Consider the following 25,942-nt stretch of genomic DNA (forward strand, 5'->3'; position numbering starts at 1 on the left):
TAAAAAAAAAAAGTCAACTAAATGAACCATTGAATAAGGAACCACTGAAGATACCAGGGAGATCCCTGGTTACACTCAGGTGGTGGCTGTTCATGGGTTCAATCAGGCTGTTCTAAGTCATCTTCTGGAGCTGGTGAAAGGCCAAATACATTGTTTGTTTGCATTAACGTGTTTAACAAAGCAGCATTTAACCTTGCTTCAAGTACTAGAAGGAGCTTCTCTCTGTATGAGACAGAACCAAGTAAAACAAGACCTGAATAAAAATTCTGGGCTGTGGGATCATAGTTCCCCTTCATGTAGGCAGCACACATGACATCCACGGATAACGTTTCTACCAAGCCAGTATTTTGCCACTGAAGTGATGGAAGAGATATTGATCTAGCATTCAGGAGCCAGGCTTCCAGCTCTGACTGTTTAACTGAGTGATTTTACACAAGTCAGCCTCTATGAGCTTTAGCTTTTTTCATCTCACAAACGGCAATTTAAAAATATTTGCTGTGGCAGAGTCTGCTACCTTTACCAGATCCCATTCTTGCCTTCACAAGTCTGGACTGCAATTGCACACTTCCCTTGGGGCTGGGGTGTTTATGTGATTAGGGTCTTGACAACACAATGTAAGCACAAGTGACATTTGTAAGCTCTGTTTACTTGCTCAAGGCCCTCTGCTTTAAGGCTGGAATGGAAAGAACTGTAGGAATCTCAAAAAGGGAGTATTAAAGATGGCAGAGCTGCTGTCAGACTGGATCCCTAAATGTCTTTATGGAACGGAGCCCCTGCTGACCTGTGACCTTCAGTTAGGTCTGTTAAATGAGGGAGAACTAGGCCACTAACTTTCTGGAATATATTTGTTACAGCAGCTAGTGTTTCTCTAATAGGCATGTATCATCTACTTTATGGAATCCTGGGAGAAAGACCTAATATATGAGAAACAACTTTATGAGGTAATAAATGCTGTATTTGTCATCATCTTTAATATATAATATTTGTTATCATTTGTCGCTCCCCATCTTTGTGGAGGAACGACACAGGACCCTGCGCTGTTCTTTTGTCTGCTCGGCCCTCCCCGGGTTTGCTGCTGGTTCTTCCCGGGTTGGCTACTATCCCTTCCACCTCCGTGGAAGGGCGGTTCCCCCTAGCCACTTTCCCCACTTCCGCAGGGGAGCGGCACACCGCCGGCCGGCTCTCTCGGAGGCTGCACAGGTGTTCCTTCAGATAGATGTTCCCTCAGATGTTCCTGGTGCATGTTGTCTCTCTCCTCCTTTATAGTCCTCTTCCACCAATCCCAACTCTGCTACCCACACGCCGAGTACGCTGCTCTCCTCCAATCAGGAGCAAGTCCTGCTGTTTATTGGTTGAACTGGAGGCAGCTGTGCAGAAGCTGTCTCTCCCTTCTCAGCGCCATATTGTGGGAGAGCAGATGCATAGAATAAGTCTTAATTCCAGTAACAGTCTAGTCCGAGTTGCTCCCCACAATCATTCATTCCAAGAAAGCAAATATGTAATAGAATATCATACAGAATAGATATTTAATATTTATTTGTTGAATGAATGGATGAATATCTGACTGAAACAACAATCCTGAGATTAAAAGAAAAAATTCTATACCACAACAGGGCTGGCAAGAGATTTATTTGTATAGGGAAAACCTTTAATTAATTCAGTTGGACATATGCAAGTAAAACAAAAACTTCTTGAATGTGTGAGTCTTTTAGAAATATTGTTTTCACTTTTTAACACCTTGTTTCATAAAATAAGTTATAAAACAATAAAGAACATTTTGACAAAAGGAAAATACACCCTTGATCACACTTCCCAAACAACATTCACTTTTGCTCATTGCCATCTAATTTTGTCTATATGCATGTCTATTTTCCATTGACAAATCTGCTTCTTTTTCTCACTATTTTTAAATTTGTACCAATAAGGAAAGCATAGACCTGGTAATTTTCCAGAAGTGATTTAAACACTGAGCTATGTAATACCTCTAACAATTCCAATTTAATTTTGCCAAGAGTTTCCATTCTTATTAAAGAACATACCAAGGAGGGGGACGTGATTTTTCTAAGAAAATACAAGTGGGTGTTAATTCTCACTATAAGTAGGGTGATCAAGATTATAGATATTTGGGAGGGCATTTAGCCTAGTGGCTAGGATACCAGTTAAGACATTCACAGGGTACATCAGTGTGCCTGGGATTGTTTTCTCTCTCTCTTTCTTTCTTTTCTTTTCTTTTTTCTTTTTTTTTTTGACAGGCATAGTGGACAGTGAGAAAGAGAGACAGAGAGAAAGGTCTTCTGTTTGCCATTGGTTCACCCTCCAATGGCCAGCGTGGCCGGCGCACCGCACCTATCTGAAGGCAGGAGCCAGGTACTTCTCCTGGTCTCCCATGGGGTGCAGGACCCAAGGACTTGAGCCATCCTGCACTGTACTTCCAGGCCACAGCAGAGAGCTGGCCTGGAAGAGGGGCAACTGGGACAGAATCCAGTGCCCCGAACGGGACTAGAACCGGGTGTGCCGGCGCCACAAGGCGGAGGATTAGCCTACTGAGCTGCGGTGCCGGCCAGGGATTGTTTTCTGACTCTGCCTCCTGATTCTAATTTCCTGCTAATGCAGACCCTGGGAGGCAGTGCTGATGACTCTGTCACTCATGTGGGTGACTCAGATTGAATCAGATTGGCTCTGCCTCCAGTCTAACCTGTGGACATCTGAGGAGTGAATAAGCACATGGGAATGTGCAAGCTCTCTCTCGCTAGTGTGTGTGTATAGATATATGTATCTCACATATATGTATAAATGTGTATAGATGTATATAAATACACAAATACATAAATTTCTTCACATTCTATTTAAGTGCTAACTTGTTGCTCTTACAAAAATTACACATGGATCATATTCAACAACATTAATTCAACGGTTGATTTAACAAATATATTAAGTACCCACTACGTCTTAAGAAGAATATGGACTCTATGGACTAAGAGCCTATCTCTGCCCTTGGAGAGGTTATAGTAGATACGAAAGACAAGAGAACACTGCAGTGTGTTCCAAGGGGGTTTAGGTGAGAGGAACTTGGAAGAAGTGAGACCTCATGTTTGGCTTGTGGTTAGTGAAAGAGGTAGAAGGGAAGTCCATGAGTGAGAATAAACAGAAGCAAGAAAGAGCATAGAGTTCAAGGCAATGCAAGTTATTCTGCCTAACTGAATGTCAGTAGGATCCTCTGGGATAGGCTGAGGCAGTAAGCAGGGGTCAGCTCATAGGAAGTGGATAATCTTCACCAGAGTGGTGACTGTTTTCTTGGTGTTGCCTAGGATAGCACCTGGCACACAGCATTCAATAATGTGCTTGTGGACTGAGCTAACTACATACACCACACCACAATCTGCACTTGATTCACTAATTGTGATCAGCTCTAGTTGCAATGGAAGAGTGTGGGGGTGGGGGTGGGGGAGGACAGCTCCTCCCCTCCCTGTCTGTGGAGACTGGATCTGCGATGGTGTGGTGTGCTTTTCCGCGCTGCCTGCTTCTCAACACAGGATGCTGCTTCGAGCTGCCCACTGCTGAACAGCAGGGGGAGGCACATCAAACCCTCACTGCAGAATGGCTTCTTTAACCCAATTTCCCTTTCTAACAGCATCATGAATGCCACCCATGTAGCCTCTCTGGGCGTGCTTGCAAGGGAAATGCATTAAAGCCATTTCCAAGTCCTTAGGCTGGAAGCAGAATCAGGGCGCCTGGGGGGGGCGGTGCATAGGGAAGCTGCATAGGAAACAAGCAGACAGGGTGAGAGGCAAGGCTGGGAAGATTTTCCCTGTTTGTCTTTCCAGTTTTGCTGACTTAGAACTGACAACAATTGCACACATTTAAGGTACACAATGCTATGCCTTGACATATGTGTGCATTATGTTTACCACAATCAAGTTAGGAATCTGCCCAGCGCCTCATTTGGCTATCTCCTTTTGCATCTGTGGTGAGAACACACATGATCTTCTCTCTTAACAGCCTTCCAGTATACATGCTAGAATTATTATTATTAATAATAAGTATTAATTATAGTCACAGTGCTGCACATCAGGTCGTCAGGCCTCATTCATGTAGTAACTGAAAGTCTGCACCCTTTGACCAAGATTCCCCATCCCATACTATTCCTTCTTCTCGATTCCAGGCCTCTCATTTTTTGACATTACTTTTACTTGAAACTGAATATCAACAATATAAATGTACCACAAGTCTTACTCTGTAGGGAGACAAACAGATTAATAAACCAGGTCTAGCAATACTGAATAATTTGGAGGCAAAACCAGAGTTGATTCACAACAGCCTGGCAGGGTGGCTTACTTTGGAAATGTTTTGCCACCACCCTGCTGGGCATACTAAAGAGGCAAGGTGCTGGCCACTCCATGGGGGAGTGCATGGTTTCAACTGCTGCAGAGTGATGTGAAATTAAACAGAGAATGAAATGTGTGATCGTATTTAATCACACCTGGTGCTTCAATTTCTCAATAACGACACCCTGCTCCACCATGTCAAATTGGATGGATATATATATATATATATATATAAAAAATATATGGAAGATGGATTAACTCTGTAATACTTGACAATCAATTGCATGGATCTCAAATGCAAATGACAACTGTGTTTTCTTGCAAAATATTTGGAAGCAATCATTCCAGGATCAGCATGGAATTGCCAAGACTTAAGGGTGAGCAGTTAAATGCCACCTCCTATCAAAGGCCAAAAACTCAGCGTCCCAGGCTGGAGGGTGGTATGGGGAATATAATCTATTTTTGTACCCAAATTCTATTCTGGGTCATGCTCTTCTCCTGCTCAGTTAACTGGATAAGTTGCATTGCTTTAGATCCCTAGGAGGTACCAAGAAGAGGGAAGGAGAACCATTTCTGCCTATTTAGGGGTATGTGCTTGTTAGGAATTGAAGTTTATTAATCTGTATCTGAATTGATATTAAGTGGACAACACCATACCCACCTTTCTGCTTCGGCACCCAACTAAGAAGGTGTTACTTTATAACAACTGTGGGTTTATCCTGAGTATCAAACACAGTTTAATTCTTTAGAACTGCACGTTTTCCCGGCTAATCAAAAATGGCAACGGGATGCAAAATGACCTAGTAAATCACTTTCCATAAAGGACAGCAAGCAGCTTCATCTAATGTAAAAATGGTTATCAAGTTAGATGTCCCTGTTTTTTAGAGTGGGGGGAATTCCTTCCACATGATTCTATTGAGCAGCAGACAATAAATGCTTAGGTATAATTAGCCTAACATAGCCAACTTTAAAGTGAGCTTTCACATTTGCAGTGGAGCAAGTCACAGATGAAAACAACTAGAAAATATCTATTTTTCCCTTTCCCTAAAGTGACCATGCAGTGCCCTGCAAACATGCACTTGCGTGGTCTCCCACAGAGGCACTGCTCGTCCAGAGCTTTGTTTGGAGAACTTGACTCAGTGAAGGGAATTACATAGGGAATACATGAATACACTGCCCAGAATTTTAATGTGAAAATGTTTCAGGAGCCTGGGCTTTCAATATTTTGCTTTGTTTTGTTATTTAAAAAAATAACCTCCTGGAAAAATAATCTTTCCTGCCTGAAAGCCAAGTGACTGAAAGAGCTCCCGGTTTCTTTCTTGCTTCTGAGAGTCCAGTGTAAAGCCAGCCATCTCTGCACCACTCCACCACAGGGATCCCAGCATTGTGCGACCCCGGGCTTCTGTTTTAAGACAGGAGGCTTCTTGGGGGCAGAAACTCTGACTTATGAAGCATATGATACCCAACTCCTTGGTCATAGGTACACAGGAACAAATTGAACAGTTACACCAAAGGGGGCATCAATCTGGAAAACAACCAATGGTCTTGTAGTGTATGGAAAAATAAGGGATAAATGTTAGAGGAAGGAGGGAAAAGAAGGCAGGAAATCAAGTGACATTTTATTGAAATCAATTCCAAGATATTAAAAAAGAACAGCTAAATGGGTCCTTTATAGTCATTGAATGAGGATCTATAATAACAAATAGTTGATTTCAAAGCAGGCTCGTCTATTTTTGTCATGGGCTGCATTTCTCTGGCTCCCTGATGTTCTTAAGCAGGCTTCAGGGTTCATGGGCTCCAGCCTTTCATGCAGGCAGGCAGGCAGGCCTGACTGGCAATGATGAACTGGGGCAAGATTGATGTGGCTGGCGCTGAGGTTCTGACATCTCCCATTCAGAAGATGAATCTCCAGATGAAACGGTGTGAATGCCAGGATGTCTTCTAAGGTTTGCCAGATCTATTTTCAATCTTCAACATGTAGCTTGAGTGTGACATATTTTCATCTATTTAGAGATTCTTCTTGTAGATATTATATATTTATAAATAAATATATAACAATATAATAGAAAATACACATTAATCATTCCTGGTTATATTTTGGTTCAGAAATACCTCAGTCTGCTGTCCCCATCTTCTCCTAGGTAGACAAGGCCATGGAAATGACCATGACTCTCCTTTTCTTTAAAGCCTACAGAAACTCACCCTTACTTTTAGGATACAATCAAAATCTTGATTCTGTCTTTTCACAGGCCCACAAAACATGCTACTCCCATTCTTGGGCCATTGCACGGTTTCCTTATGATGTCCGTCTGCCAATTTACTCTGTTTACCGAGGTTGTCCAGTGGAGCTAGGAGTCATGGGCCTCTCAGATGTAGGTATAATGTCCTACACAAACAGGTTGCAAGTTTTGTGCAAGCAGGCTGCCAGTTGTGGCTAAAAAGCTTGTTTCCAGACCTGCCCGCATCTCCCCGACTATAGATTCCTGTGCTGCATGTGTGACCTTGAGGCTTTAATCACAACTTCAAGTAAGCTGCAATCTCCCATCCAGTGCTAGCAGAGGAGGGGGCTGAGGCCCCAAGGGGAATCAGGATGTCTTCAAGAGACCCCTGCTATCTCCACGAGCCCCAAGCTAATCAACATACTATATGTGCAAATCCCGTCAGGTGGGCACTCCCAATAGTGTGACCCAATGAACAGACAGTAATGCCTTAAAAACCCTGGGCACTTCCTGAAAGCCTGCGTCTCATTCGGGCACTCTGGTCTCCTCTTGGACCAGGTGCTTCACTGTCACTTGTCAACCAAATAAAAGTTTCTGCTTCTTTACAAATTGTTTCTTGGCTTTTTATTCTATATTAAGCTGAGGGAAAGAACCCAAGAAACTCACTCTGGCAATAGCCCTTCCTTCCATGACTAGTAACATTTCTCAGATTCTCTCCAGTCTTCTGGATTCTCCCTACAGACCATTCTCTCTACTGCACTGCTGTTCTCCCTGGGGCCTTACTTGACTTGCTCCTCAAGAGTTCAGATTATTAAACACTTCCTCAAGAATTACTTTCCATGCCCGCTCATCTAGATTCCCCCTACATATGATCATACAGTAACTTCTTCATAGCTATCATTTAATAATTACTTGCATAATTATTGCTTTAATGACATGTTCAAGTGCATATTTTAAGTGCTATGAGATCTGTGAAAAGATATGGTTTATTTATTGTTGTGTCCTCAACACATAGAAGGTGCTCAATAAATATTTACAGAATGATTGAAGAGCATCTTTTAATTTGAATTGACTACAACCTCAAGTACTAGGCAATGTGATAAAGTCCACAGTGGGTAGATTTTGGATTCTTTTGGAATGTAACTTCTGTACTGGACAATGAGCCATGACCCTTAGCAAATTCCTTTCTCACATCGTTTATTTTTTTTTGAAAAACCTAAGAAGGACTGATTAAAATATTGTGACTCAAATTATTGTGAGTGAAATGAAGATAACTCTTCAATATGTAAAATCAAAAATTATTAAAATTTATACATATTACTATTAAAATAAAAGTTTGGCACATGCTCAATCTGACTTGCCCCAAATGGCAGAGTTAGAAACATACCAGGGGATTCCAATTCAATCCCACAAGGTGGCCTGTACCAATGCCATCTCACTTGTCCAAGTGATCAATTTCAATTCACAATTGATCATAATGATAGGACTAAGAGTCAAAGGGATCACATAAACAAGAACAGTTTCTGCTAATACTAACTGATAGAATAAAAGAGGGAGAGAACGATCCAACATGGGAAATGGGATACACAGCAGACTCATAGAATGGCAGATGTCCTAAACAGCATTCTGGCCTCAGAATCAGCCATTAAGGCATTCGGATCTGGCTAAAAAGCCCATGAGAGTATTACAGGCATGGAAAGCCAAGAAACTCTGGCAAAAAAAAAAAAAAAAAAAAAAAAAAACAAAACAAAACAAAAAAAACACCTAAATGAAAGATCTCTGTGAGTGAGATCCCAGTGGAAAGAATGGGCCATCAAAGAAGGAGGTACCTTTCTCTGAAGGGAGCAAAGAACTTCCACTTTGACTATGACCTTGTCTAACTAAGTCAGCGACCTCAAAAGGCTTCCATAGCCTTGGGAACTCATGACAAAAGCCTCAGGTGATTACTGATGCCATCAACAAGAGTGTCAATTTGTTAAGTCAACAACAGAAGTCACTGTGCACTTACTCCTCATGTAGGATCTCTGTCCTTAATGAGTTGTACAATGTGAATTAATGCTATAACTAGTACTCAAAAAGTACTTTACACTTTGTGTTTCAATGTGGGTGCAAACTGTTGAAATCTTTACTTAATATATATTAAATTGATCTTCTGTATATAAGATAATTGAAAATGAATCTTGATGTGAATGGAATGGAAGAGGGAGTGGGAGATGGGAGGGTTGCGGGTGGGAGGAAAGTTATGGGGGGGGGGAAGCCACTGTAATCCATAAGCTGTACTTTGGAAATTTATATTTATTACATAAAAGTTAAAAAAAAAAGCAAACAAAACACCTATGTATCAGCTACTGACTGAAGAAGTAGAATTTTTGTAGAATCTCTGAAATCCTGCAATATCTCTTTCAGATTCTACTCCCCCTACCCCTGACTTTCCACCTGTGATAACCACTGTGCTGTACTTGTGTTCATCATTCACTCGCTTAAAAACTACTTCAGCCACCTAGGTACCTACTTCTAGTTTCAGGAATACATTGCTCAGTTTTGTCTGTTTGAGAAATTTCTGTAGATGGATCAAACTGAATATCTTCCATAATTTGGATCTTCTATTTAACTTTTTGTTTTAAAGATCATTTACTTTGTTTCAGAGTTTCACACACACACATATGTATGTATGTATATGTATGTGTACATATATACACACACACACACACACACACACACACACATATATATATATATATAGAGAGAGAGAGAGAGAGAGAGAAAAGGTATGTTCCATCTGCTGGTTCACTTCCGAAATGCCTGCAACAGCCTGGTCAAGTCTGGAACTCCATCTGAGGCTCTCATTTGGGTGGCAAAGGCCCAAGTACTTGGGCCACCTTCTGTTGTTTTCCCAGGGACTAGCAGAGAGCTGGATCAGAAGTGGAACAGCCTGGAACTGGAACTGGCATGCACATGGGATGCTAGTGTGACGGGTGGTAGCTTAACCTAATGCGCCACAAAGTCCGCCTCTCAACTTTGTTTATAATGTTTGTCCATGTTGACTGCATGTGGCTCATTAGAATTTGTATGCATTATACAAGTATACTACAATCTATTTAATTATATAACTGCAGATAAATGTTGGGTTTATTCCCAGTTTGTTGTTATTACTTGCTTTTTTATGAACTTCTTCCAGTCTCTTAGGGAAAGGTTATTCATATTGAGGACTGAGATTTGGGTGATAAGGTATTCCATAGGAGCAGGAAGGACCGGCTTCTATGGGACAACGTGGAGCATACAGTGCAGGGAAAAGATTGTGTATGGCTCAGCCACACAGAATTCCTATGAAAGTAGGGATTCTTTCTATATAAAGAGAATAAACATCCTAGGATTAGAAAAGACATTACCCTGACTCATGTTAAGTTCTACCTAACTTACATAGGTAGACATTGCATGTAAGATACTACACAGACTAATGGGCAAGGTAAAATGTAGAAAAGATACATAGAGATAGATCTTGATGCAAGAATTCCTAGATATGCAGAAAACTGCTAAGTCAAAATTCTGTGACAGGGATGCTGATAAACTTGGGCCTTCTCCATGCTCCTCACACTTCTGACCGGCAAACACCATGCAATATATATCACACAGCCACTAACTTAAGAGATCTGGGCACTGCAGAAAAGTCACCTCATGCGCTGCTGGAGAGTGAATTACCAAACAGGGCCCAACATGGAATTAAAAATTCTCAACACAAAAGAGGGAATAATCATAACATACAAAATAATCGTACACCACACAAAGGATTTACCATAAAAGAAATATGGAAGTTTAAGAGACTAAGATAATTACTTAAAATCAAATCCAGCCTATTAAAAAAAAAGAGGCAGCAGATTGAAATAAAAAGGGATCTTTGGAAAAAATATAAACAAGCAAATAATTCCACAGCAGAACTTAAAACTGCACAAAAAGCTGCAATGAAGAGAATCATCCCTGAATTAGACAAGTCAAGTGGGAAAATGGCCTGAAATCTGGAGGCACGTCAGAAATATAAAGTGTGTATGTGTGTAACACTTAAAATATACATTCCTAGGATCAAATGCAGAAGAATTTGAGTTAGTAGGCCTTGGGGGAGGCAAAGAAACCTTTATTTACAGAAACTCCCATATGTGATTATTTGTCAATTTTTTGTTACTATGACAAAATACCTGAGATATGCTATGAAAAAAAGATTTTTGGAGACTGAAAGTCCAAATGGTGTGATATAGACTCTGGCATAGGCCCTATAGTGGATGACAGAAAGCCTATGGAGGAAGGAAGAAGTAAGCCAAGAAGCAGACAGAAATTGGGCTCAAATTCAGGTATTTATAACTATCCTCTTGAGAACTACCTTCTAAGACACATCCCCAGTGACCCAGTGACCCAGGAACCTCTTGCTAGCCCTGGCTCTTAAAGGTTCCATTACTTCCCAATAGAACCACCCTGGGAACCAGCCTCTAATGCATGGGCCTGTGGGGGATATTCAGCACCTAAACCAGAGTAAATTCTGAAAATCAGCCTGGTTTAGAAACCATTACTGTGGACACAAACTTGAGACAATCACCCATAGTCAGAGGGAGAAAAAAGGCAAAAGAAAATGATTAATGAGAACAATATTGAGAACCAGGATATAATATGAAACAACATGAATAACAGGAGAAAAGAAAGAAGCAATCAGAATCCATGCAATAAAACCTATTTGGAAAATGTATATTGAAAAAAATTTCATGGAAGTGAAAAAAATATCTCTAGTTTTTAAAGTTTTACTATGAACTTAGTGAGAGCTGAGAAACACGAATGGGTAGGTTAAGAAACTGCTTGTAATGCTTGCTTTCCTTGGAGTCCTGTCTCTGCTTCCAATTTCAACTTCTTGCTAGTGTGAACCCTGGGAGGCAGCAGGCGATGGCTCAAGTAACATGGGTCCCTGCCACTCACTAGGGAGACCAGGAATGAAATCCAGGCTTCCTGCTTCATCCTGTCTTAGTCCAGGCTGTTGTGGGCATTTGGAGGAGTGAACCAGCCAATGGAAGATCTTTGTTTCTCTTTCACTCTATATATTTTAAATAAATAAATAAATGGCACCAAAACAATTCTGAATATTAAGTGCATAAAAGGAAACTTTGTAAAACCCAGGAGAAAGCAATAGATCCCCTACAAAAGGAGAGATGCCAGTGGAATGTGTTGGCTGGTTTTCAGGGAGAATGGCTACCCTAGGATTCCTGGGTCTATAACCATGCCAAGCTGTCCGCAGTAAGTGAAGGCAACAAGTGAAGACAGGAAAGAGCTCGAGAATGCGGATGTCCTCTAGGGTAACTGAAGTTCACCAAGAATGTGGAAATAGGAGAATAAAGACATCTAAAAATTACACAATTTCTAGGAACAGTGTAAACAATTTCATTCTGGAGACAGGAGGTCTGATTGTATGAGGATCTACAATCCAACTGGGACAAAAATGTCACAGGATGGCAAAAGCTGGGAGAGAACCTGGAGGAAAGAAAATGCAGTCATTTCTTAATTGTATATGGAGAAAATCAATGGACCGCTTCATTTTTTATATTAATAATTCAAGATTTAGAAGATAGTATTTAGACAACATACATCATTATCATTTAGAAATTTGAAAAACTATCAGAGAAACATAAAACATACCTTCCAAATTCCTGGGATAGGGTTGAGGAAGAACACAGAAAACTCAGACCATAAAGCAAAAAATTAGTTCCCTCCCCTTCAAAAAAGGGAGCATAGACAAAGGAAATAAGAAAACATTAGAATCAAATCTAAACTAAGAGAAAACAATGAAATGGTTAGTTTTTATAACTTACACATATTCATGAAGACCTTAAAATATACACCAAGATGTTAATTGTTATTTGTGCATGGTAGGTTTAGAGTAAGAGTATTTTTTTGTTTGCATAGCTAAAATTTAAAATTTTTATGACAATGATGATATAATCTATGCAACTGAAAATAAAACCTAAACTTGAAATTCTTCTCTCTTCATCTGGGTAAATATGGATCACAAGGCTGCTTATGAAACATAGAAATGACCGGCACAGCGGCAATGGCAAAGATTGGCATTTTCTGTGATTATTCTACCTGTTTTACTGATTTGACTCATTTCCCCAACAGGATGCACAGGTGTCCTTCATTTATTCTGTCACAACACTAATTACTCTTTACCACTGTGCCCTTCCCTGCTTTTCTCAGCACGACCACTGCAGTGATAGGAAGGCGTCCGTAGGCGACGGCTGTGTGTAATGTGCGTGCAGAGGGTGGGAGAGCTCGACTCACAGCCGCATGAGATCAGTCCTGCACTAGGGGGTCAATCCCGCAAAGGCTATGAGAGTTTATTGAGCACATGCCAATACCCTAGCTCCATATAGTTTCATCAATATTTCCATTCAGCCCTCATCATCGCTCTCATCACCAATCTCAAACGCAAGCCAGACTGAGCACGTCATTTCTTAAATCTTGCCGCCATCCCTGGAATGCTTTGCTTTGTTCAGGCTCAGATCCGGAGTTTCCTGTTCCCTGATTTCTGATTCTTCCTCCTTGCAGGGGAAGTTAGAGGGCCCTTCTGGTTTCTGTGGACACCGTCTATCTTAGCCCCTTATTTATCTCATGTGTTATTGTGACTGCTTAGTAATCTGTCTCCAGAGGAGGAAATGTCTGTCTCACAGAGGAAAACATGGGGATTCTTGCAGGCAAAGAATGTGTGGTATTTACCTTCCAGCATGAGTTCAGTGCCTGAAAGGTAACGGACAGGTATTAATTGTGTGTGTGTGTGTGTGGGGGGGACTTCTAGGAGTCCCGTCACGTCAGTTCCCAGCCCCTCTGTCCTTTGCTTACATCTTTTCTCTTGGTGAGAGAGACCCACCAAGGGTCTACGAGATGAAATTTGACAGCACAGCTTGCTCTAAGAGCTCTGCGCTCACAGAATCACCCTCTCCCTGTGCACAATTGAGTTGTTTTACTTGAAAACAAAAGTTGCTGAGAGCTTGATGCCAAGTTCACTGTGCTCTGTAGCTCTAATGTCATTAAAGACCCTAGTGTATCCTGAGTTTCTAAAACATCTACCTCCCAAGTCTCCCACTCTCCAGTTAGAAGCTAACACCAAGCTTGTTTGGCTTTCTGTATCATGATCACAAGTGTGTCACTTCTCAAGAGAAAGGATGCCCACAAATGGCTGATGTTGATGTCAAAGATTCCCAAGCTGAAGAACGATCTCACCCACACCTATTTTTTAGAATATGATTGAGCCATGATTCTTTTGTTTTACAAATGTGCAAATGAGGATAAAGAAGGGGTGTCTTATTTATAGGACAGTTAAAGGAGTGTTAAATACACAGGACTTGCACTATGTAAAACATTAGAAGAATTAGGAGCTTAAGAGACAACTATTTTAACATTTACTTTATATGAGGGAAGTTGAATATTCATTTGATTACTTTTTATAGCCTTTGCCTATTTTCTTTTTTTTTTTTATTTGACAGATAGAGCTACACAGTGAGAGAGAAAGACAGAGGGAAAGGTCTTCCTTCCATTGGTTTACCCCCCCAGATGGCTGCTGCGGCTGGTGCACTGCACCAATCCAAAGCCAGGAGCCAGGTGCTTCCTCCTGGTCTCCCATGCGGGTGCAGAGGCCCAAGCACTTGGGCCATCCTCCACTGCCTTCCCGGGCCACAGCAGAGAGCTGGACTGGAAGAGGAGCAACCGGGACTAGAACCCGGTGCCCATATGGGATGCTGGTGCCGCAGGTGGAGGATTAATCAAGTGAGCCACAGCACTGGCCCCCCTTTGCCTATTTTCCTGCTGGACTATGATCTTCTTACTTTGTATTTGCTTAATTCTTTATTTGGTAGAACCATTAAACCTTTAAATATAATGTAATGTAAAATGTTATCTCAAAAATAAATAAAATTTTAAAAATAGCATAATACCAAAAAAAAAAAAAATAGAGACAATTGAGTCAGGTTAATGTACTTGATCCTTCCCTGCAGGTTCCTCTCTGGTGACTGGCACTCTCTGTTGCATAACACCACATTGTCTAAAGAGCTCAATCATCCTACCTTTGGGGTATGTGTGTGTCCCATATCTTTAACGGCCATTCTGTAAAGCTGGAAATCATCTTTCAAGATGCAGTTCAAGCACCAGGGCTTCTGCAAGGCTCTCCCTAATGACTTCACCCACGGTTAGACATACAAACAGCATACTGTGATAGCACTATTAAAGCTTATGTCATTCTATTAGAATTTATCTGCTTCACGTCTCTATTCATGTATCTATTCAACAAGTAGTTGTTCAACAACAGGAGCAAGTCAGTGAGCTCGTTGAGGACATGGCCAGTGTAAATCATCCTTACATGATTTATGCACACAAACTCTCTCTGGTGCATGAAAAGATGATGGGCAGATAAAACCGGCTCTTTGATAGTCAGGGATGGCCATGCTGGTTTTGTAATGGAGAGATGCTTGCCTTTGTATTTGAGACAGGTAGAAATGTCACCACAGTGTTTTCTTCTCCTTCCTTTCCTCCATTCCATCTCTTCCTCCTCCTTGATTTTTTTTTCAAAAAGTACTTTAAAATGTATTCTTACTTATTTGGAAAGAAGAGACAGAGAAGTCAATGCTCCCATTCCTAGTTCACTCCCCAGATGCCTGCAACAGCAATGGCAAGGCAAGGCTGAAGCCAGGAGCCTGGAACTCAATCCAAGGGACCCATGTACTTGAGCCCTATCTGTTGCCTCTCAGGGTCAAGCAAAAGTAAAAAGCTGGAATTCAAAGTGGAGCTGGGACTAGAACCCAGACACTTTGATATGGGATGCGGGTATCCCATGTAGTACCCATCTCCTTGTCTTCAGTAGATTACACATATTATTGGGAATTCCTCTCAGATTTAATTTGATTCACATCTCCTGTGATTCTAGCTTCCACTGGATTCTCCTTTTAAATTGCCAGTGTTGCTACTCATTACTCTTCAAATCTCTGAAAATTATTCATTGTCTCAGATCCATTTTCCAAAAAATGTGGTATGAGAATCTCAATTAACTTTATCCCACTCCTGGAGACCCACGTCTACATCTTTGTTTAAAAAATGTGTTCTGCAAAAACACTGAAGGCCTTTGCATCAAATGGCAGCTGTGGGTCCAGAAACTTCCATGCCTGTCCCTTTACCTTGATTTCTGAAGGTGTCAGCCAGCTTCTTGTTAAAGTTTATGCCAAATCTCCCAGTTACACCAAACTTTTTTCTACCTTGGGGAATGATTACACATTTGATCTTCTCTCTCTGCAGGAAGGCCAGAGAATTAATTCACAATGGGGTACCAGCTCAGGGAAAACAGCAACATGGAAGGAACAAATGTTGTGGCAGGCACTGCACACATTTCTATTTACTCCTGAAAACCCCTCAGGCTGTAAGGACAGTGTTGCTTATTTTCACATTGCCAATGAAACAGATTTGGTCACATGGTCAGAAAATGACAGCACACACATTTGAACCCAGCTCTGACTCTGAAGCCAAACCAGGATTTTCCTTCTGCGGCAGGAAACTCAATATCAGGGAAGGTTACCCAAAAAAGCTAGTTACTGTTACTTTCTTGAAGACTTCAAAACAGACACTTTGTTATCTTTTACGGATATGTTATACATGGTTTTACCTGAAATCAGAGCAAGACAATGCAATCTTTCTAAGTAGCTTTTGGGTCTATGATTTTTATGATGGAATCATCTCTATAAATCGAGGAAAAAAGAGCCTTATGCTTCAGGAATTTTACCCATGTCATCCTCATTTGAAATTTTCAGCATTCATGACTCAGATTCAAGACCATGTAACTAGGCAGGTCCTTAGTAATTGCTGACCTGGGATCAGTAAGCTGTGTCACATGTCATTACACGTCAGTGTCCCTAGACACACCTTGGGTCCCAAAATATTAATTTATTTAGATCCCTTAGTAGCAAAGAGACCAAGCATGCTATCTTTGAGCTTATTTTATCTGCTAGGGACCTCCTTGCAGGGAAGGCAAGATGACTTTCATTCACTGAACAATGCAGTGCCAATATAAAGACCAAAGCCTTAGGCCATGAGAGTCCAGATTTGAATGTACTAAAATCACCAAGGGTAGCAGATCACACAGGCAACCTTCAAAACAACTAAGAGCAACTCATAATTAGTCTACAGATAAAAGAAAGTATGTGAAATTTAAGAGGACAAAAATACAAATCAGTGGGAGAGTTAATGTTTTCAAGAAGACTGAAAATTCTTTCATTTTGCAAGTATATCACTTTGGTCCAACTCAGACAAACTCAGTGCCTATTACGAACAAGCTAATAATCACTATCCATAGTTTATATACTGCTTGCTTAATTTTAATATATTTACTTTTGCAATTTAACATAATTAGTGAGTTTCTTTGTATTCTAAAGCTGAGAATCTAAAAAGCTACACTTCTAAGAAAATCTCTCTTGATAAAGATGGTATTTTCACCTCAATAGCTTAAAATGATGATAAGCTTCTAACAAAAATTTTAAAATGTTTATTTATTTGAAAGGTAGAGCAAGAAGGGAAGAGGGAAGAGGAAACAGATCTCCTATCTAATAGTTCACTCCCAAAATGCCTACAGCATCCAGGGTTGGACCAGGCCAAAGCCAGGAACCTGGAATTCCAGCCAAGTCTCCCTTGTAGGTGGCAGGGACTCAAGCACTTGAGCAATCATCTGTTGCCTCCCAGGATGTGTATTTGCAGGCAGCTGAATTGGAGGCAGAGGTTGGACTTGAACCTGAATTCCCAAATGGGATAAAGGCATCCCAGGAGGCAACTTGACCTACTGTGCCACAAGATCTGCCCTGCTAAACTTGTAGAATTAAAGCCGAAAGGAGTGTAATTGTCACAGCTGTTACCTTTCTTATACAATTTCTACAGAAGGCTCTGGGAGTCTATTGAAATAAGGCAGCAGATTAATTACATTTAGGTATTTCATCAGGTTCTACTTCACAAACAGAAAGTCATTTCCACCTGCAGAGCTCAGCCTCCCCGGGCTAGACACAGCCTCATGGCTAGGAAATTGACAAGACAGCAAAGGCATCTCCCTCAGAATTTCTTGCCAACCTCCTGTTCTCTTTATTTAACATAAACAAAAAGAAATCATTCAAGACCCGAATGCATTTTAATCAACACTCCGCAAATATCGATCATATCAATATATTGACATTGATGCTCAACCTCACAGGGAGAATAAAGATCTAGATGCCATTTATTTCTAAGATTAAACAAAGGTCTTTGCTTCCCCTCTGCCCAACTTCATCAAAGTCCTCAATTATGAGGAAAAAAGGGAAAATATTCACAAACTGACACTTTGCCAAAAATACTTGAGAAGGAAAAAAGATAACTCCTCAAAGTTCTTGGCATGGGGGATGAGCTGATGCCAACCAGAGCCTTTTTCACATCTCTCTAAAACGAACTGGAATTCTGGAGCCGGCCCACTGCTGCAATGTGGCTGCAGCTTTGAGGAGCGGTGCTGATGGTGTGGCCTCGCTGTCGTGTCTGCAGTCTGGCAAGCAGAGCCTGACGGAATGATGCGTCAGGGCTTATGTTCCTGCTTTCCTAATGGGTCCCTGAGGGTGGTTCTGAGGAATTGTGCCTCGGTTCCCGCAACTCTAATGGGCTATTCTGTTCTCCCTCCTTCCTGTGTACTCACTCCGGTACAGCAAGGCTGCTTCTTTGGGGTAGGTGGTGGGCAGCCCCTTGCCCAACTCTGGGCTCCTCCAAGGCATGTTTCCCCATCCCTTGTTGTTTCTTCCTGATATAGGAGTGAAGAGCGGCTAGACACAGATGAAATGGTTTTCCTGCATAAAAGAATGCACTAACCCAGGAGGCATGACCAGTATTTAATTTGCTGTCTGTGTTCAATAGACTGTGAGCTCCCCAAGGGCAGGGACCATGTCTCATTTGTCTTTGTACCCTTGGTGATGAAAACACATTCATTTGTTCGTTCATTTATTCAACAAGTATTTGCAGAGAGCTGACGGTACAAGATGAGTGAGGCTCAGGCTTCAACAAAGAAATCAGATATTTCATTTGTGCCACAGGCTGGATTGCCAAGGAATAAATGCATTTCTAATATGTTACAAGATACATAAATATACCCTCCAAGTAAATAATACAAAAGCTGAGCTATTTGACTCACAGACTCATCGAAGTCAAGGATGAATGGGAACTGCTTGTACAAATAAGGGAACCAGCTCTCAGAGCTACCCAGTCCTTGGCCTTTTATTCTCTTCACCTTGAGCAAGGTGGTCCATGGGAGATAAAGCTCTTCAAGTGGAAATTCCCATTGCTCTGTGTATCCCTCCTGCCCTTACAATCCAGGTTTGTCATCCTTTGGTATCCACAGGGACAGGTTCCAGGACCCCTTGTGGGTACCACAATCCACAGAAACTCACATCTCTTATAGAAACTGGTGTGGTGCTGCCTATAACCTGTGCACCTGCTCCCGTTCCAGATCACTTATCATATCTCAGATAACATAAATGTTACCTAAATACACTTATTACATGGTAATGGCAAGAGAAGTCTGTGCAGTTTCAGTTCAGGTGCAAATTCTACCCTGCTTCAAATTTTTTTCAATCTGTGATTGATTACATCTATGGATATAGATGTGGGGAGCAACTGGGAGCAACCCGGACTGGACTAAGTTACTGGAATTAAGACTTATTCTATGCATCTGCTCTCCCACAATATGGCGCTGGGAGAGGAGAAAACAGCTTCTACGCAGCTGCCTCCAGTTCAACCAATAAACTGTAGGACTTGCTCCTGATTGGAGGAGAGCAGCGTACTCGGCGTGTGGGCAGCCGAGTTAGGATTGGCGGAGGAGGACTATAAAGGAGGAGAGAGATGGCATGCACCAGGAACATCTAAGGGGAACATCTATCAGAAGGAACACCTGTGCAGCCCCCAGAGAGCCGGCTGGCGGTGTGCCACTCCCCTGCGGAAGTGGGGAAAGTGGCCAGGGGGAACCGCCCTTCCACAGAGGTGGAAGGGACAGTAGCCAACCCGGGAAGAACCAGCAGCAAACCCGGGGAGGGCCGAGCAGACGAAAGAACAGCTCAGGGTCCTGTGTCGTTCCTCCGCGAAGAGGGGGAGCGACATATAGAACCTGCCGATATAAAGGGCTGACTGTGTGTATGTGTGGATACTCACACACACATACATATATACAAGGATACTTCAAAAGTCTGAGGAAAAAATAAAAAATAAGTTTGGCCTGAAATATATGTTGATGAGGAGAGTCTTCAAATTGTGAAAAATGTGTATTATGAAAAAAAAAACCTGTGCACTTACTCCTCATGTAGGATCTCTGTCCTTAATGTGCTGTACATTGAGATTTAATGCTATAACGAGTACTCAAATGTGGGGAGCAGCCCGGACTGGACTGAGTTACTGGAATTAAGACTTATTCTATGCATCTGCTCTCCCACAATATGGCGCTGGGAGAGAAGTAAACAGCTTCCGCACAGCTGCCTCCAGTTCAACTAATAAACTGTAGGACTTGCTCCTGATTGGAGGAGAGCAGCGTACTCGGCGTGTGGGCAGCCGAGTTAGGATTGGCGGAGGAGGACTATAAAGGAGGAGAGAGACGGCATGCACCAGGAACATCTATGGGGAACATCTAGCTGAAGGAACGCCTGTCAGCCCCCAGAGAGCCGGCCGGCGGTGTGCCGCTCCCCTGCGGAAGTGGGGAATGTGGCCAGGGGGAACTGCCCTTCCACGGAGGTGGAAGGGATAGTAGCCAACCCGGGAAGAACCAGCAGCAAACCCGGGGAGGGCCGAGCAGACGAAAGAACAGCGCAGGGTTCAGTGTCGTTCCTCCACGAAGAGGGGGAGCGACACTCAAATAATATATTTCACTTTGTGTTTCTATGGGGGTGCAAACTGTTGAAATCTTTACTTAATGCATACTAAACTGATCCTCTGTAAAAAAAAAAAAAAAAACAAACAAACAAAAAAAAACTATCAACTCCCAACTTGACTCTCACTGGGATTAAACATGACAATAGGTCTGATCTGATTTCATCATCATTAAAAAAAAATCATCTATTATTTTTCACTTTATGTTTCTGTGTGGGAGCAAACTGTTGAAATCCTTACTTAATGTATACTAAGCTGATCTTCTGTATATTAAGATAATCGAAAATGAATCTTGATGTGAATGGAAGGGGAGAGGGAGTGGGAAAGGGGAGGGTTGTGGGTGGGAGGGACGGTATGGGGGGGAAGCCATAGTAATCCATTATTCGTACTTTGGAAACGTATATTCATTAAATAAAAGTTAAAAAAAAAAGATATTTTAAAACAAAAAAAAAAAAACAAAACAAAACAAAAAAAAACCATTGCATGGATTTCAGTGAAGAAGTGTCCCAAGTGATGAAGGGTAAACATTGCTAATTTCTTAGAGCCTAGGCCTAGAAATTGGTTTTGCATCACTTGTTCCATATTTTAAGGATTGGATTCAAGGGGGCAGTACCCAGACCTCACTTCTCAATGGGAGGCGAGTTAATGAATTTATGAATATCTTTCAATGTGCCACAGTGTGTTTAAGAGAGCCACGTCTATGCACCAGATTGCTGCATGGTGGGACCTTGGCCATGTCCTAATCAGTTCAGGCTGTTATAAGAAAATACGTTAGAATGGGTGGCTGATAAACAAGAGGAATTCATTTCTCACAGTTCTGGAGGCTGCAAGTCAGGGAGCAGCGTGGTCAGGTTCTGGAGCAGGCCCTCTCTGGGCTGTAGACTGATGACTTCTTACTGTGTACTCACATGGCAGAAAGAGAGGGAAAGAGATCTCTGGGCTCTGTTTTATAAAGGCTAAGCTTATTCATAAGGGCTCCACACTCAGGACCTAATGACCTGCCCAAATCCCTACCTTCAACTGCCACCACGTTGAGATTAGTGTTTCTATATGTGAATTTTGGAGGAAACATAAACATGCAATGTACAACAGGCCCAGTATAAGAATTGAATTTTCTATTTAAAATGAAGAAATGTCCTTATTTTTAAGTGGCTGGCAACTGATGCAAATTTTCAGAAACCCTTTATGTACAAGATATGCACATTCACAGATACTGCCCATTCCCACAGTACACACCCTCAGCTTCTTGCACTAAGCCAGATTCTTAGAATCTTTAGTCTTAAAACTAAAGAAGTTTTAAGAGAAACTGATGTATATTTGGAAAATGTTACCTATATTTGAAAATGAATATTTTAAGAATGTTTCATCAGCTTTGACAAGATACTTTTACCAAAAACACATCATAGAAAGTGAGGAGCTTTCTATATAACTCTGTAATGACCCATAAGAGAAAACCAATGCCTGCTATTCTTACTCCTTTCTTCCATTTCTAGCCTTGCCAAATCACAGAGTGATTAAAACTATGGTGATTTTCATTTCCTGCTGAATTTGACTGAGGACTAGAAATACTAGATGATGGAGGGATTGACTCAATGCCCCAAAGGAAAGAAAAACAAAAGGAAGACCAGAAGCTAAGATTGATATCAACTGTCTCAAATCTAGATTCTTGAGCTCTTGTGACAGAATCTTCTGACTCAGAAAAACTGGGGAATGTCCAAGAGTCTACATTTTGAATTAATTCTCTAGATGACTCTGTACATGGTTCATGAACAACACTGCTGGTGTACAATTACACAGACATGCTACTGGGAGAGCAAAACCGGGCACAGCAATAATACAGATAGTTCTATTTATGAGTTGGTGGTCATAGGGTCTAGTTATTAATAATAGAGTCGTGACAAGAATGTATATGGTGTGCTCCACTTCTCGGATTCTGTGTGGAAATGTGCTAGGGGTAAAAAAAAAAAGAGATAAGGTTTCTTTCTTTAATTTTGCATTAGATAGCTAAGTAAGTTTAAGAAGGTCATTTCCCCTCTCAGGGCCTCTGTTTAAAATGAGAAGGGTGGGCGTGGGCTGCAGCAAGGGCAAGTGCAGCTCATCACCTCCTGTGCCAAGGGAGAACCTGCTCAACAGTGCATCACCTGCACACCCGGTGCAGCAGCCTGTCTGCTCATCCCTGGCTTCAGCTCTACTGAGCCAGGGCTTTAGCAAATGCGTTGAAACCAAATTTTTAGCCTTGGTAACTGATCTTGGTGGTCTCTTTGTTTATTATAGATTTTTAGGTAAAAGTTCAATGAAAAAATCATGAAAGGTAGTTTTGGAGGGGGAAATAGTTTGGTGGTGGAGAGAAGTTATGCTGAAATCCAACTCTCAATCTGAGAAGGGTAGAGAGCCAAGGATTCTTTCAGCCAGTTTCAGGACTTTCCTGGTTATCATGGTGTTGGGGGTGTTTCTGTAATTGCAGCCATATATCAGGATAACCTGAAGAAGGGGCAGGGCTGGGATCAGGGTGAGAAAAACTGTGGATCTGCACATACGTGAACTTGAAAGTTAGTACCTCCATAACTTTTGTGCCAGGCACCTCCCTCTCGCTCTAGTTCCAGCTCTGAATTGCGAGAGCAGGACAATGGCATTGCAAGCTTGCTGTGAGTTTCCTTCTCCACCTTAAATCTCGAGCTATTAGTGGGAGAGGGTTGCATAGAAAGAGAAGTACAGTCAGATCAGACCAGACTAACCTAGATTTTCCATGGATCTGATTTATTGTCAGGCATTTGATGTAAAGAGTAAAGATCCTAGATCTGTACTGGGTTAGCTGTGCAACTTTGGACAGGTTATTCAACCTCTAAGTCAGCTTTCCAGTATGTAGATTGGGGATAAGAATACTTTCTTGGCAGAGGTGTTGTAACAATCGAGACTGCATATGTATGTGGCACCTGGCACTTAGTATGTGATGAGTATATGGAAATTCTTACCTTCCTTCCAATTTCCATTCTGCTTCTAGTGACTGCCAGGAAATGAAGCAAGCTAGAGGCAGCAACCTTCAAGCCAAAAATGGATGTGGAGGCCCATGTCCCTGTGCAGAGGAAGCCTGGCAGGTCTTTACATGCATTGTTGACTCTGTGACTCACAATTACATTCTCTTAACTCCTTCCATCCCGCTTAGGATGTGTGCAATGTGGGGAGGTTGACACTAATGCTGAGATCTAGAACACCAGGAAAAGTCTTCTAAGGCCTAAGTTCCAAGAAAAAGTATCATAAACACTTGCATCATAGGACAGCTTAGTCTGAATTATTCATCATTTATTTACATGATTAGTATGTGCCGGGCCCAGTGTTGGGCACTTTATAAACATTATCTAAGTCAGCTCTTACAACACTGTAAGGGATAGATATGACTGTTCCCAGTTTATGGATGAGGCAATAGAGGATAACATGGCTAGTGAACTGCAGAAATAGGCCATGAACTGGATCTATTCCTGAGTCACTAACCTCTATTTACTGTTGACCATTCAGTAATCCGGAAATATAAAAATCATAGGGGTTATTCCTTGCTCTCATGAAGTTTGGAGACACAGTGAAGAAAGCAGCAGTAGGAGGTGATAAAGAATAGTATAACATCAGGGCCAGTGCTGTGGCATGATGGGCTAAGCCACTGCCTGAGGCACCAGCTTCCCAAATGAGTGCTGGTTCTAGTCCTGGTGCTCCTCTTCTGATCCAGCTCTCTGCTATGGCCTGGGAAAGCAGCAGAAGATGCCCCAAGTGCTTGGGACCCTGCACCCATGGGAAACCCAGAAGAAGCTCCTGGCTCCTGGCTCTGGATTGGCCCAGTGAAACAACAGCCATTTGGGGAGTGAAACAACAGATGAAAGACTTTTCTCTCTGTTTCTCCCTCTCTGTCTGAAACTACCTCTCAAATAAATAAATAAAATCTTAAAAAAAATAGCATAACAGGTTATGGCAGAGCTCAAATATATAGTAAGCTCCTTGTCACGGGGACTTTCTTTTCTTTTCTTTTCTTTTGTATTTTAAGTTTTAAGCAGTGAATGACTCTTAGTAGGAGCTCACTTGTTCTGTGTTGGATGCATAAACAAAAAAAATGGTGTGATGGTATACACTACAGACAGGGTATCAATAGGAATTCTAAGATCCTAGAGGCACAAGAGAGGAAATCTGATTCATAGGAAATAGAGTGAAAACTGAACTGAGTTTTGCAGTGGTCATCGAGCAAAGAGGGAGAAGAAACACCAATGAAGGGGAGATGCAGCAGAAGTATAAGGTATTGAAAGAGCGAGGGCCAGCGCCGTGGCTCACTAGGCTAATCCTCCGCCTGCAGCGCCGGCACACCGGGTTCTAGTCCCAGTCAGGGCACCAGATTCTGTCCCGGTTGCCCCTCTTCCAGGCCAGCTCTCTGCTGTGGCCCAGGAGTGCAGTGGAGGATGGCCCAAGTGCTTGGGCCCTGCACCCACATGGCAGACCAGGAGAAGCACGATGCGCCAGCCGCAGTGCACTGGCCGCAGCAGCCATTGGAGGGTGAACAAACGGCAAAAGGAAGACCTTTCTCTCTGTCTCTCTCTCTCTCTCACTGTCCACTCTGCCTGTCAAAACAATTAAAAAAATAATAAAAAATAAAAAAAAGAAAGAGCGAGGAGGATGAACTGCTGAGAGAATTATCTGTCTGTCCATCTAATCAGCCTGGCAAAGAGCCAGTTAGGTCAACTAGTAACTGGTGTGTTGTTGATATAAGCCTGTCTGTTTTCTGGAAACAGGGCAACAAGGGCAGTAAGCACAAGACCAAAGGAAAACAGGGTCAACTGGTCTAGACATAAAACACAGGGCAATAATGTGGAACTGGCTGAGTGGCAGGAAATGCAGTTCTCCACCCATAGTAGAGGATGTGCAAATATAACTTTGCAGCTGTGAAAAACATAAAAGGAGGAGAAGTCACCCATAAAGAATGTGGAGGAGGAGGAGGAGTACCAGGAAAGGTGCTTAGAGGAACACACGCTGGGGCTCATCACCCTCTGTGTTTGCCTTTTCATGCACCATAGCAGCCAACCTGCTCTCAGAAGACCCTGGTGCATCTGTTCACGCTGCAAGATGAACTCAGGGAAGTCATGTTTGCTGGGGGACGTCACAGCCTCAGTCATGAGGTGCAAAAGTCCATGGAGTCCCATTAGCTGGGTTTTCTGATTTGATACATTTTAAAATTTTATTAATATATAATTTAAATATATTTTCATAAAAGTCACAATTTTCTATAAATTTATGAAAAAAATTGTAACCGGATTGAAGAGCTAAGTATAAAGATGGATGACTAGAAAGGATGGCTATATCTTTTATCTTAAGATTTATATATTCATTTGAAAGTCAGAGTTACACAGAGAGAGGAGAGGCAGAGAGAGAGAGAGAGAGAGAGAGAGGTCTTCCATCCAATGGTTCACTCCCCAGTTGGCTGCAATGGCTGGAGCTGTGACG

General features: G+C 41.9%; 1 protein-coding gene across 15 annotated transcripts in view; it reads right to left on the bottom strand.

Annotated features, from left to right (window-relative positions):
• Window positions 1-25,942, bottom strand: part of SAMD12 (sterile alpha motif domain containing 12) — a 490,839-nt gene that overhangs the window by 129,793 nt on the left and 335,104 nt on the right. For 4 of the 15 annotated variants that reach the window (XR_016235906.1, XR_016235910.1, XM_089335612.1 and 1 more), the window contains exon 5: window positions 2,203-6,328. The exons of 7 other annotated variants lie outside the window; for them this stretch is intronic. Coding sequence is in view for 4 of the 8 variants with exons in the window: in XM_089335612.1 (XP_089191738.1) it covers window positions 6,267-6,328 (62 nt within the window). In the remaining 4 variants the exon portion in view is untranslated. Of the gene's footprint in view, window positions 1-2,202; window positions 6,342-25,942 lie in introns of those variants that run through there. 4 more of the 15 variants (XR_016235907.1, XM_089335616.1, XR_016235905.1 and 1 more) reach the window with 2 other exon arrangements.

Source organism: Oryctolagus cuniculus, chromosome 6 (genome assembly GCF_051225735.1).
Source record: "Oryctolagus cuniculus isolate XC-2025 breed Fujian yellow rabbit chromosome 6, ASM5122573v1, whole genome shotgun sequence".
NCBI classification, from domain to species: domain Eukaryota; kingdom Metazoa; phylum Chordata; class Mammalia; order Lagomorpha; family Leporidae; genus Oryctolagus; species Oryctolagus cuniculus.